Raw genomic sequence first — 13,707 nt, forward strand, 5'->3', positions numbered from 1 at the left:
AGAAATACAATGTTAATGGAGATGTGGAGGAGAAATCTCAGGTGAGGGCATCAATGGACAACCATACATGTAAAGAATCTATCTGGTTTTATTATTTCAAGCATACCATAAAATTGTAGATAAGAAACTCTCTCATGCTGCTGTTTGCTCCTATGGCAGTTTAAACAACACAGTGGAACTGACTCAGGCACGACGTTAACGCTTTGTACGTTCTTCTATGTACTTGAACCACATGCTAGAACTGTGTAAGTGTAGTGTAAATTACATGTGAGATTCTCTTTTAACCAAGCTTGGATACTGGTTGTCATTTTGTTTAATATGGAGCTGTGATTGCCTCTTACCAATCATTATGTTGGTGTCTGAACATACTATGGGGTATATTTACTAAAGGTCCCTTTTTAAAAATAAAACCAACCAAAATCAATGTTTTGTTTCAGGGGCTAATACGCACATGTGCAAAAATGTAAAAATTAGTATAAAAAATTGGTTGTTAGTAATTGTATTAGTCCCTGAAACACAACATCGATTTAGGTCTGTTTCCATAGATAGAAAAATCGACCTATAGTAAATATACACCTATATAGTTCCTATGTTTTCACTTTTCACAGCTCCTGGCGTGAATCCGTGTGTACATGTTTAAAAACCTTGAAGGTTCTGCTTCTTCCATAAAATGTTTTTTATCACCTAGAGCTGGTTTATGGCCCTGGCTGGTGACACTGACCATGAACTCATACACTGCAGTCATTCTGCTTGTTGCCGCAAGCGTATCAAACGCTGTCATTGATTATTAGTCCTTTTTTTCTCCTGTATTTTCTGTAAAATAACTTATGTAGTACATATTTTAAGACAATACCTTTTGTACATGCTAAAGAATATTTATGCTACAAATATTTGTGGCTACACTTTCCATTACTCTTGCATGTCTTTTTATACAGCAGGGAGACTCTAGGCAGTGACTTCCAACATTTTGTTGCATAATATGGTTGAACTGCCTCAAGCTTTGATAAGGCTCATTTATAGCTACAGTACATTCCTGTATCGTCTGCTTGTGATGTAACCGGTCACTGATATTGTATTTGCATATTTTAATATTAAATGTAAAAAATTGTATTATCTCCACTGTTGTCTTTTTTTCTACATTATTATATGTATACAACTTTGTTTTTTGTTTTGTTTTTTAAATCTTTAATAATAATTTTATGAAGTCTGATCATATGTTGAATTTGTTTTGCTTGGGCTAGATTTATATTCCTTCATAGTTCCCTGGTCTCAGCCGCTTTTTGTGTTTTCCGCAGCAGATCCAGTTTGCAGACCAGAAGAGGGAGTTTAACAAACGTCCCACGAAGATTGGTCGCCGTTCCTTATCGCGCTCCATATCTCAGTCATCAACTGACAGTTACAGCTCTGGTATGTATATGATATGGTGGTTTTTGTTCTTTATTCTTTAAGGAAGTGATTCCCAAACTGAGTGCCACAGGTTGGTTATCCAGTAACAGGAAAAATCAGTGCTGGTGACTGCTAATCATAAAATGTATGGACAAACAGAAGCATAGCCCTGTCTGCTACCACCTCACTGACTTAAGGATGAGTGGTACAATGTACTTTAATAATTTTGCTGAGTTTATCAATAAGAAGCTTTTGGCCTAGGGCTGCGATAGAAACAGTATTGAATTACAGCCCAGGGTGCCATGATTTTGAAAGTTTGAGAGCCAGTGTATCAAGGTCCTTATTGCATCACATTTAGGGGGAATTCAGTTAGTGCCTGGCAGATTCTCTGCCGCATTTTGCGTCTGGGAACTTGCTCAAAAGTGCTCGCTACCCCATAGGATAACTAGCACTTTTAGAGAAATCCAGCATTCAAAGGCTGGCAAAGGGGGCGTTTGGGCTGCTGTTGGTGGCGTTTAGACGTCCCCTTTGCCCAGAATTGAATTCCACCCTTTGGACAGAATTCCATTCTCTGCAGGGATGTAGCTCACGGGTTAAGAGCCCAGAGCTCAGCGACTCAGGGCTAGTCGCAGTGTTGGTGTGTGGTAACAGAATCACGCCTGTCGCAGTGTTGGTGTGTGGTAACAGAATTACGCCTGGCACTTAACCCGTGAGATGCAGTTTACTGTGACAGCCTTGGTCAGTAGTCATGGTAAGGGGCATCTGACTGGTTAAATGCCAGACATGATGCAGTCAGTTTAATAGCTCTGGGCAATTAACCTGGGAGCTACTTCCCTGTGATTAGATTTGAATTCCCCCTTTGCTTTATGCTCAAAGTTTAGAAATATCTTCTGTGTAACGTTTTATATCTTGCTGTTGGCTGCCCAAGTGGATTAATTGCGTAACACCTCCGAAGCAGTGTTAACTTGTATGATTTTCATTTGCAGGGCAGTGTAAGAAATTACATCATTGGTTGAAAATTAACTTGTCAAGTCAATTTTTTGAATGTTTTTTTTATCTTGCTGATCACACAACCGTAGCCTCCTGCTGGGTGCAAGAAGTTGTAGACCACAATTGGTGAAGGCTAGGCCTGCTGCGTGTGTGGTGTTTTTTTTGTTTTTTTGTTTTTTAAACGATTAAAGGGATTTTGTACGTTTTTATAAGTATCTGATTTAGCATGGGATCCATAGCAGACGTAAGAAAGGGAGAAACTGTTAGTTCACCCTCCTTGGCACCCTGTGCCCGTCTACTTTTTTGCATGCGTCTACTTGGTCTTATGTTTCTCTAATTTGATTTTCATGGAATTGATGCAGTTTATAGCATGCAACTGGATGCAGTCAGGGTACATTGCAGAGCAATTTTTTGTGTGATAACATCACACTGCAGTGCAGCTGGCATTAGTCACAAGAATGGTACATATCTTGCAATCCGTTTGAACGCACAGGTATGTGATCTTATTTAGAACTTGGGATTTTCTATCCTTTGTAACACCATACTTGAATCTTGAGGAGTTCCCGTCACAATGACAGTAGTAGAAGGCTCTTATTATATTTTTGTGTTTCCTATATTTCACCAAGTGTAACTTTCTATAATCCGCTTTCTGATAAAGGATCAAATACCTGTGTTTAATGTTGAGTATCTGTTTTTAACACACAGTTTTACTATCATTTTGGGTGTAAGTTGTATGTACTGTGCACAGCGGTGGAATTCATGTGATGTCTGTAAAGGCAGATGATTCTCAATTTAAAAGCGGCGATAAGTTACTGTCCAATAAAACACTATCTGTAAGTTTCATATTTCACACTTAAATCTCTTTCCAGAGCTGTAAGATTATCCTTTTTAAGGTTTACAAACAGAAAAGTTTAGCATTAAAGGGTTATGATGCGAGTCACAAGATCTCTGTTCCTTCTGCCTGAAAACCAGTTTTAACTGCCTGATCTTTTCCAAGTTGGGCTTTCTCTCTCCATTCTCATGCAGATATTCTGTCAATGTCATTCTTTTACTAAGCAGAGATTTCTACGGCTTAAGGTCAACGTGGGAATCTAGCCCGGAAAATGCAAGGCTCCTGTCTCACAGGGATTTGCGGGTTGGGTGAGCTTCTGGACAGAGCTCTGCTGGGGACTGACCTTCAGGGAAATATTTCTGCTGCTCTAATCCTCGGCCACTCAATTAACTTCCGTAAAGGTCTGCTACCCAGTGTCTCAAATGAACTTTCCTTGCTCTGCTTCGAATACATGCTTTCACCCTTATACACTGATGCTGGATGTACAGTATATGATTGAGTGAGTTGCATTTTCATAGTTGCCAGTCCTTTAAAATAGTTCCCAGGGACGTTATACAGCATAGTCCACTTAAATGACAAGTGTTCTGAAATTGTTGATGTCGGTTCAATCAAGATAAGTTATAAAGCCCAGAGATTAAGAATATATGTTAGAACCTGCAACTACTGTACAGTGGTGAATAGTGAATGCATAATACAGCAGGGTGTTAATGGTCATACACCACTCCTTGTGTCAGGATACACACGAGACAACAATGCTTTTTACAATGATGTGGTTCCCATGTATACAGGGTTGTTACAGGCCTCCACATATGCTGCTCCCTTACTGTTGGAGATGTGTGATTATAATAAGATGAGTGCTTTAGGCTTACATGTCACAGTCCCACTTTTTGCATCTAGAAATCTTCAACTTTGAATTTTGAATAAACATTAAACAATTTTCCCACCTTTTTATGGCTTCCAAATTCAGTAAAACTCTTCAGTTCATCAGTTCTACATAAACCTCATAATCTATGACTATTGGTGATCCCTACAGACATGTCCACTTTATTGGACAATGTTTTGTTTATTACTATTTGCATTTAAGCACTACTTTTTGTATATTTTTCAGATACAGTATAAAAGTGGACACATCTGTATAACAAACAATTTAACATTCATGTGTGGATACTCTAGTAAAGTTTTGATGATTGCCTTACAGGCTGACGTTCGAATGCATTCCTACCAATGCACTATTAGTCAATTCCAGCAGATTAGAATTCTGTAGCTAGGTATATAACGGACACATCAGAAACACTATCCTTGATTTTTTTTTTTTCCCCCTTTGACAGCTGAAATGATCTAGAGAACGCCAGATTTCCTGTATACATACTACACAATTACCCTTACTATAAGAACTATAATTTCCCTAATGATCGTTAAGGTGATCTTTATACATGCAGTATGCACACGACATCTGCCGGTTGAGATTCACTCCTGATGTCTGCTCCAATGACTCTGCACACTCTGCAGTAATTGGGCCAACCGGGTAATTATCAGCTGGTCAGTCTGATTATTTCACACTGTTTTTGTATGCAAATTCAGTGCTGACATTGGGAAGAATATGAAGTCAAGATGGGCATGTGAGCTCGGTATAAAATGCCTGCCCCTACCAGAAGCCAGTTGAATTGGACACCATTGGATTAAGATATAATTTTTTTTTTCTAGTGGATGTTATTAGTGAATAGTGAAAGTTAGATAGTTGGTAATTGCCCTTGATTGACATGTATCTGGATTACATTAATAGAACAATTTCACTGTATTTGACATGGAAAAAAAATTGAAAGCCTAAAGTGGCTTTAATAGTTTACGTTTGTGGTACCCAAACCTTCTTGAATCACGGTGCCCTAGAGTATCAGTATATTTTTTCACTGCACCCCTAAGCCAAAAGTTTCTCATTGAGAAATTAAGAAACTATTATATGAAGTACATTGTGCTTTCTGGTCATCCTTAGGTTCAGTTAATGTGGTGATACAGTAGATATGGTTCAGCTTCAGTTTATCCACAAGGTGCTGCTATTAAATAACGAAATATACTTGTAAAGAATAAACCATACTGCGTGAGTGTAAAGGGAGTGGGGGAGCATTGACCTTGGACTATCCCAAAAGGTTTTTCAAATTTCACCCCTCACACAGTTTGCTGTGACACAGCGTTTGAAGAACTATTTTTCCTGTGCGTTGTAAAAATGCTTAGTTCAAAAGTAGAGCAATATGTTAACTTAAAATGTTTAGTTAAATTGAACAGATTGCCCACTGAATCTTTCTGTAGGCTAACCGACTCTTACATGGCAGATTGTATATCATGTGTTTGAGTGGCACAAAAGTTAGTGATGGTCATGAGGGTGTCAAAGGTGAACATCCCAGTAGGCTTAGCACATCCACAACAAACAAAAATGTGGGAAAAAATGAGACAATTGTTCAAATTGACCGAATGATGGCAGAAATAGTGAACATCGACACAGAAACTGTAAGGCAAGTTTTGCATCAAGTTCTTAATAGGACAACAGTCTGTGCGAAGATGATTCCAAGGCTTCTCACTGCTGAGCAGAAAAAATCGAAAGTGAATTTGTACAGACATTTTGGAACAGATTTGCATTTCTTAGATAGTTATTACCTGTCATGAATCATGGATTTTCTAGTCTAATCCGGAAACAAAATGCCAGTCAGTGCACTGGAAAACACCATCACCAAGAATGAAGAAAACATGTTAAAGCAAATCCAAAGCAATGTTAAATTGGTTTCTTTGATATCAAGGGTGTAAAGGAAGGTACTCACTAGACCATTTTGATCCAATAAAGATTTCCCTTGAAATTTCCCCAGTTGCAAAATGAAAGATAAAGTCCATACACACAGAACGATATAGTGAACAATATTGTTCAGTGACGTCACACCTCCCATCCCTGAACATGCAGTCATGAACGTTATAGGAGTATATTCAATTAGTGTCAAATTTTCCAATAGTTGGAATATCGTCGCTAATTCAAACTGTGTATTCAGTAGCGGGCGTTTTCGCCCGTTTTTAATCCATTTTCGCCCATGCCTCTTAGTTTTGTTTTTTCAAATCAGCATGGGCGAAAACATACCCAAAAACTATCAAACGCCCACAGATTCTACAAAACACATGGATCGGCGACGAATTCCCTGATCCACGTGGTTTTCGCCTGTACGGATTTTTCGACCAGTCAAAATAACGGCACGGGCATTGAATAGGTCGAATTTAAATTTTGCCTAAAAACGGGCGAAAAGTGCAATTTTTTCGACTGGTCGAAAAAAGGCACTAATTGAATACCCCCATAGCCTAAATTGCACTGCATGTTCAGTTGATAAAGATAAACTATAACGACCAGCGGGTGCGTGCACCGTTATCATGCATACATATTTGACGATATGCATGACAATATCTTTATCGTGTCTATCGTCCACTTAAATCATCTAGTGTGTGTGCACCTTTAGTCTGACGGACTAGGTACCAGAAGACTCAACAGTGAATCAACATTACTTTAAAAATGTTCAAGAAGGCCAGAGTTGTGGGGAAAAGTGTTTTATCCTCCATCAGGACAATGCGCAAATGAAAATAAGAATGCAGCGGTGTGTGGATGAAGAAGGGGAGTACCTAGAAGTGAATCGGGGTTAAAATGTACTTAATATAATTACATTTAAATAATAGCATCAGTCTCATTATTGAATAGCTGTAGCTCGTATGTTATGATTTGCAGTCACCTGCACTGACTTTGTCTGTCACAACACCCTGCAAGTGCCAGTCGGGGACACAATTACTTAAGTCGGTATTCTGTTAGGTGCTATGTGTTCTACTTGCATGATTTTCTAACACTGCATGTTGCAGGACAACTAACCATTTTACTGTAGATTTCATCTATCTACTTGTCACCTTTTTAAGCTATTGTATGTCAATACTTAAACACTAATAATTAAATTTTTCTAATGTACACATCTGAAACATTGTCCTGAAAAATAGGTCATTTTACATCTCCAAAAAGCCAAACCATCTTCCATTTTAAACCAGATACAGAAGGTTTCTACAACTTTTAGAATTGTTTGGAACATTAATAGTTCATAAATATAGCCCAGAAAGACAGGCTAGGCAGAGAGTATAGATGAGCCTGTAACGGAGAGGTCATAAGCCCTAAATCTCATGCGCTACATGCAGGTGCCTTACAGCTGCATAGGGCTGACAGCAAATAACAGTACTAACAAGGTCAGGCATATATGGATGGGCAGCAGCATCACTTCAGCCACCACTCCGGTTCAAGGAGGCAGATGGTCCAGAGTGAGATGGCCAGCGACGGAGAGGCTGTGTACAGGGCATGCTGGGCTCACCCGTTTAGCCAATCAGCGCATATTACCACAACCTGGGTTGAAAAACCCAGGTTGCGCCTTTCAGACAGCAGGCCACCCGGGTCAGGGGTGGGAAATAACCCTGGTAGTGACCAGTGTCAAAAACCCTGCAGTTTCGACCAGTGTTGTCCCAGGCAAATTCCAGAGTCCTATTCAGACTGAAAGGGGTATTCAATGGGATATTTTACACTAGGCATTTACAGTGTAGCAACTTTTGTATCTTGAGGTATAAAGATCTGTGCAGATAAGACTTGTAAACATAGAAAGCCTCTTGTGTTTTTTTTTTTTTGTCTAGTCTAGCTAAAATAAAATATGGGAATTATTCTGATCGGTCAGTGTTTCGTGCTTTGCTAGTCTAGACTATGCTAAATCACGATACATATGTGGCATAACAGCCCAGTATAGTGTCACAAAGCAGCTCTTTAATATTAGTACTTGGTTGTCTGTATTATATACTGTATAAACCTTTTTGTAGGACACTTCGAGCTGAGGAGGTTTACACTGCTGGGCGTAATAACATCTTCTTTGGTTACAACTTCCAATTCTGTAATCAAAATTTCTCTCATGCTGCCCCTAACAACTGAAACGATCTCCCTCATTCGATCAGATATCTCTAGCCTGTATAGCTTCAAATGGGTGCCGACAACTCACCTCTTCATAAAAGCCCACCACGTACTCTACATCACCCTCTCTCATACTGCTTCCTACTCTCAGCTCCTCCATGTCATCCGTTTCTCTCCTTCTCCTTTAGTATGTAAGCTCTCTTGAGCAAAGCCCTCCTTCCTCCTGTCTCCTCTACAGCTCTTGGTCACCAGCCACATCTTCCTGGGGCTCTCTACCGCACTTTTGTCTTTCACTGTCTCTAAACCGGATAGTTGCACCCAAGCTTTATGGGTACAGGCTTCAGTGTACACTAAATATTGCACCTGACATCATTAGTTGAGAGCTGTTGTGGTGTTTGTGATTTGCGTACTATATTGTACTGTTCACTGCGTAACCATGTACTGTCTTGTAGTTTGTCCTCTGTACGGCACTTTGGACCACGTATGGTGACCTACAAATAAAGTTTAATAATAACGTCTACAATAATCTCAACAAACTTAAAAACTTTTAAATCTACTGATGGAGACTACAGCTGGTCCACCTAGTCTGAAAATATATGGGAAATGTAAACAATGGCAAAATATCACAGGTTATATCAAGGTATGTTTATTAGTGTTGGCTTATGTGACATACAATAGAGAAGATAGTGGTCATTGGTATGCAGGTACATATAATATATACCATTGTTACACATTTGATTCTCACCAATCTCTGTCATTTTAATAAACCTGGAAACCACACCTTCATGATTAGAACCCTGATCACGTGGAACAGCTCAATCTTGGGGTCGCGGTGTAAAGGAACACTGTCCCTCGCTAGAAGATGGGAAGTGGTCATATGATACAAAGATCAAGACACTGATATTTCAAGATGCTCAGTAAAAGGTTAAGTGGCTAAATGAAAATGGAATGCTCTGTCACAATTTATATGTTGCATAATTAGAATGCTATTGGCTTAATGATTGCAGGACACACAGCTCACATCTGTAATAATATTCCACTGAAGCAGCACTGTATTTTAACAAAATATCTAGTATAAATATATACAATTGTTTTTCTCGGCAGCTAGCACTAGATGGCTCCCAACAGAGAAATTCTATTGCTCCGTTTAGGCGTGAATAGCTGCAGGGGGACTCTTCAGCTCACAGGCTCTTGAGATGACCAGCTGAAAAGTGCATAAGTCAGCAGTTTGGGTGCCAATATGACAACATGCGCTTAAAGCAGTACTTTGTGCACCCAAAGCGGCACTTTTATATGGTTTTTACAGATTTGTGTGGCTAAACCCGGTACTTCTGTGTTGTGTGAACACAGCTCTCTTGCCCTATGATGAAAGGGGGTGGGGGGGACATAACTGAATTGCTCCAATAAGCAACCACAAAACAATTGGATGCCCCCCCCCCCCCCCCCCCCCTCAAAAGTCAGAGGCCTTTTTAAAGGCAGGATATTGGGCCACTTCAGAAAGACATATTCTAAAGCAGACTGGTATAGATTGGACAGAATAATGGGACATACGATCTATATAATATGTAGACAGAGGAAAACTACAGCCCTCCAGGTCTTTTTAATGTGTACTAACAAATATATGTATAATCAAACTTTTTGTGTTTTTTATTTTTTTTGTGTGTAAACCCCACCTTCTAGGTGTGTTGATTCTCCCATGTGTTTGGGCTCCCTGCAGTCAGAGCAGTTGACCATCATCCTGATCTATCATATCTTATTTTTAGTTATATCAGTAGTAATGTGTAAACTATAATAGTATGCACGGCTCAGGTGACTGTGCTGTCCTGTTCAGAAACCTCTGAACCTGCATCAATGGAGGCAAAATAGGCTTTTGCCTGTGCTGATTATATCCTCTTTCACTAGCTGCTTCCTACACAGACAGCTCAGATGATGAGACTTCTCCGCGGGACAAGCAGCAGAAGAACTCCAAGGGCAGCAGTGACTTCTGTGTGAAGAATATCAAGCAGGCTGAATTTGGGCGAAGGGAAATAGAAATTGCAGAGCAAGGTAATGATAATAAAACAGCATTAATTGTTAATGTATGTCTTTCAGGAAATATACACAATGCAGCACAAGTGTTTTTAGATGGATTATATTTTGTATGTAGCTGAATGTTTCTGTATGTAGTTCTGTACTCTGTAAGAGGAGGAAAGTGAGTTTGTGAAAAGTTACTTTTGTTGCTGGTACTGCACTGTACGTACGAGTGTCTAACTCTCTGGCGATTTAGGACAAAATGTATATGGGATACCCCAGTGCATTTCAGAATCTGCTTTTTATTCCGTCTAGCAATACGTTTACTTGCTGTGTACCATTGCGATAGTCCAGCAGTTAGATGGCAAGGCAAGTGCCAGGCCCAATAATCTTGCCATAATGTCCCTCCCACTCCTGATATTAACCGTAATGCAATAATATATATAATATATTAATATAAGCACCTTCTTTTTGGGAAATTATATTCAGTATGATGTAGACACAGCTTTTTTGGTATTGAATCCGGGTGGGTGTAGAATAGAAAGCGGAGTAAAGGGTACATGGCCACGGATGACCTGTACCCAAGTGCAGCATACTGACACACTGCCAGTACAGAGCACAGATTTATTAGAAATACTCCTGCTCGGCCTTGTCGCCTTTGACAATCATTTTTTGGGGAAATCATCAGTGCCATTGTCTTATGATGTGCATTTATACCTTCAGTTCATTAATGTAACTTACTTATTAAGGGGTATATTCAATAAGAGTCTGGTCCACTCCGACATGCAGCTGTCGGAATGGACCCGACAACGTTCCCTGTGTCCTGTCCTGCCGCTGCCGTCAGCGGCTGCTGGGTGAGCTGACAGCAGCGGTGGGGGGAGCAACGTGAGGCGGGGGGAGCAGTGTGTCGATCGGCGGACGGAGCTGGCAGCGGGGTAATGTCTGCGGTGGGGGAGGCACTACAGGGAGAGAGTTGCCTGGCCGGGGTACGGCCGTCAAGGTACCTTTCATCCCCGTCTCCTCACCTCAATCCAACATGTTTTCATGTCGGATTGAGTTTGTCGGAAAGGGGGCCAAAACCTATCGGATTTGGCCCCGTTTCCGACAGCAGCAGGCGGATCGGCTGGTATTCCACCGATCCACCTGCTTTCCGACAGCATTCCGACAAGTCGGGAAAATGTGCCCCTATTGAATAGGTTGAAACCCCTTCCGCCTATTCCAGTCGGAAACTGCCTTCTTTCCGACAAGACGGCAGTTTCCGACTCTTATTGAATGCACCCCTAATAGTCTGTTATTGAACACACTCAAGCTTCGGATGTACAATTGCAGCAGTCACAAACAAATTTTAAATTTTGCCTTTCATTCAGGTAAAGTCTTAGCTGTATGATGGGGTGGTCTTCTGTATGCCGAATGTCGGGATCCCGGCGCACAGTATACCGGTGCCGGATTCCCGACACCCGGCATACCGACATATATTCTCCCTCGTGGGGGTCCACGACCCCCCTGGAGGGAGAATAAAATAGCGTGGCGTGCCCGCAAGGGGCTCATTTGCGCTCGCCACACTGTCGGTATGCCGGCGGTCGGGCTCCCGGCACCGGTATGCTGGTCGCCGGGAGCCCGGCCGCCGGCATACCGTACTACACCCGTATGATGTACAGCCATCTATTTCTAAAGCTTTCTGCTAGTAGCTGTGATACGTCTGCTTTTTGGTGGCATTTCTTGGTTGCTGTTCTGTTTTACAGCTAGAGAACCTTATTGCAAATGTCACAGGACTATTGCATTCCTTAGTAGTACTTAGAGTACTACTGAAATTCCATATGCATATTGACACTGTTAAATACATTGTAAAGATCCTTCTGTCCTTTTCATGGGTTTGTATTGCTCATATTTTTCTCCCTTGTAGAGATGCCTGCACTGATGGCATTGCGCAAGAGAGCACAAGGAGAGAAACCATTGGCTGGAGCCAAGATTGTTGGCTGTACTCACATAACCGCACAAACTGCGGTAAGCATTGAATCATGGCGCTATTCAGAAATAGCGGTCTCAAGTTCATTTATAGAAGTCTGCCTGGATTTATATTTACTTCCCACAAGTGCTTTTAAACCTGATTTTTAATGACTGTGTGCCTAATTCAGATCTGATCGCAGCAGCAAATTTGTTAGTTAATGAGCAAAACCATGTGCACTGCAGGGGGGGGGGGGGTGCAGATATAACGTGCAGAGAGAGGTTAGATTTGGGTGGGGTGTGTTCGAACTGAAATCTACAGTGCAGTGTAAAAATAAAGCAGCCAGTATTTACCCTGCACAGAAACAAAATAACCCACCGAAATCTAATGCTCTCGGCACACTATATCTGCCCCACCTGCAGTGCACATGGTTTTGCCCATTAGCTAACAAATTTGCTGTTGCGATCAGATCTGAATTAGGTCCTGTGTACAGAGAGGTTTTTTAGGGATGCGCTCAGTTTGCTGGCTGTCTATATCCCGGCAGTCAAAATACCCACTCTGAAATCCCGACTCCGATCAGAATGGTTACGCCGGAACTCCAAAAAAGGTCAGGAGACCAGTGCCGGGGTTAAGTTTAGGAGCCACCCAGGAGTGTTAGGCTTAGGCTGCGACAGGAATTGGGGGGGGGGGGTTGGTTTTGGTAGTGGGACTTAGGTTTAGGCACCACCACAGGAATATTCAGTTTAGGCTGCGAGATGGGAGGGTTAAGGGGATAGGGGACAGGGAGGAACACCCTTATCTCCCCCCTCTTGAGGTTGCTGTTGTCGGGATCCTGGTGTCTGTATTATGACCGCCGGGATTACATACTGAATCCCTGGTTTTCCAACACTCGCACAGATGATCAGAAATCGGCAATTTTAGTGTATCTGAACTTAGGCAGGTGCAATATACACCTGTAGCAGATTTCAGAAACCTGCTGGTATACGTAACTGTAGAGCTGCAGGAAACTCTTGCACACATGTTGAAACTAATAATACTGATTGCGCGTCGATTTTTTTTTTTCTTTAATTAACAACTGGTAAAAAGACAACCAGTGTAGTTCAGTGATGAGCCCCCTTCTTCATCAGTGGCGGCATCGGGATCAGGGATTCATGGTGTTGCCAATTGCCCCCATGCTTGCGCATCTGGCGCGCACAGCTGAGAGAAAGGGGCGTGGCCTCAAGGAATGGGGCGTGGCCTCACAGAGCCCCTTTCTACATCACTTGGCCCTGGAGACTTCACTGCTGGTTTTTTCTCAGTGACAGGAGCCAGGCGCTGCAGTATGTCACACTGAAGCTACTGGCACTGCAGAGTAGCTGGCATTTTGGTGACATCGGGTGTGGCCTGCACCCCCTTGTGATGCCAGTGCCCCACATCACTGGTTGGCAGCATATATTAAGCAGTTTTGATTGGTCAGTGACTAATGGAGTCCTCACAATATGTGGAAGGTGTATTGTCTGGCTTTCAATAAAAAATAGTGCAGTTTTAGCTTAATTGTTTCATATCTCTAAGACTCCTTGTTCTTAAGATATGGGGGCAGATGTACTAAGC

The 13,707-nt window shown here is 41.5% G+C and overlaps 1 protein-coding gene across 6 annotated transcripts in view; it reads left to right on the plus strand.

Annotated features, from left to right (window-relative positions):
- AHCYL2 (adenosylhomocysteinase like 2) overlaps positions 1 to 13,707 on the plus strand; it is a 301,797-nt gene that overhangs the window by 194,626 nt on the left and 93,464 nt on the right. For 2 of the 6 annotated variants that reach the window (XM_063926721.1, XM_063926725.1), the window contains exons 2-4: positions 1,296 to 1,407; positions 10,065 to 10,208; positions 12,076 to 12,176. In XM_063926721.1, coding sequence (XP_063782791.1) covers positions 1,296 to 1,407; positions 10,065 to 10,208; positions 12,076 to 12,176 — 357 coding nt within the window. The remainder of the gene's footprint in view (positions 1 to 1,295; positions 1,408 to 10,064; positions 10,209 to 12,075; positions 12,177 to 13,707) is intronic. The other 4 variants (XM_063926722.1, XM_063926726.1, XM_063926723.1 and 1 more) reach the window with 3 other exon arrangements.

This window comes from Pseudophryne corroboree, chromosome 6 (assembly GCF_028390025.1).
Source record: "Pseudophryne corroboree isolate aPseCor3 chromosome 6, aPseCor3.hap2, whole genome shotgun sequence".
Lineage (NCBI taxonomy): Eukaryota > Metazoa > Chordata > Amphibia > Anura > Myobatrachidae > Pseudophryne > Pseudophryne corroboree.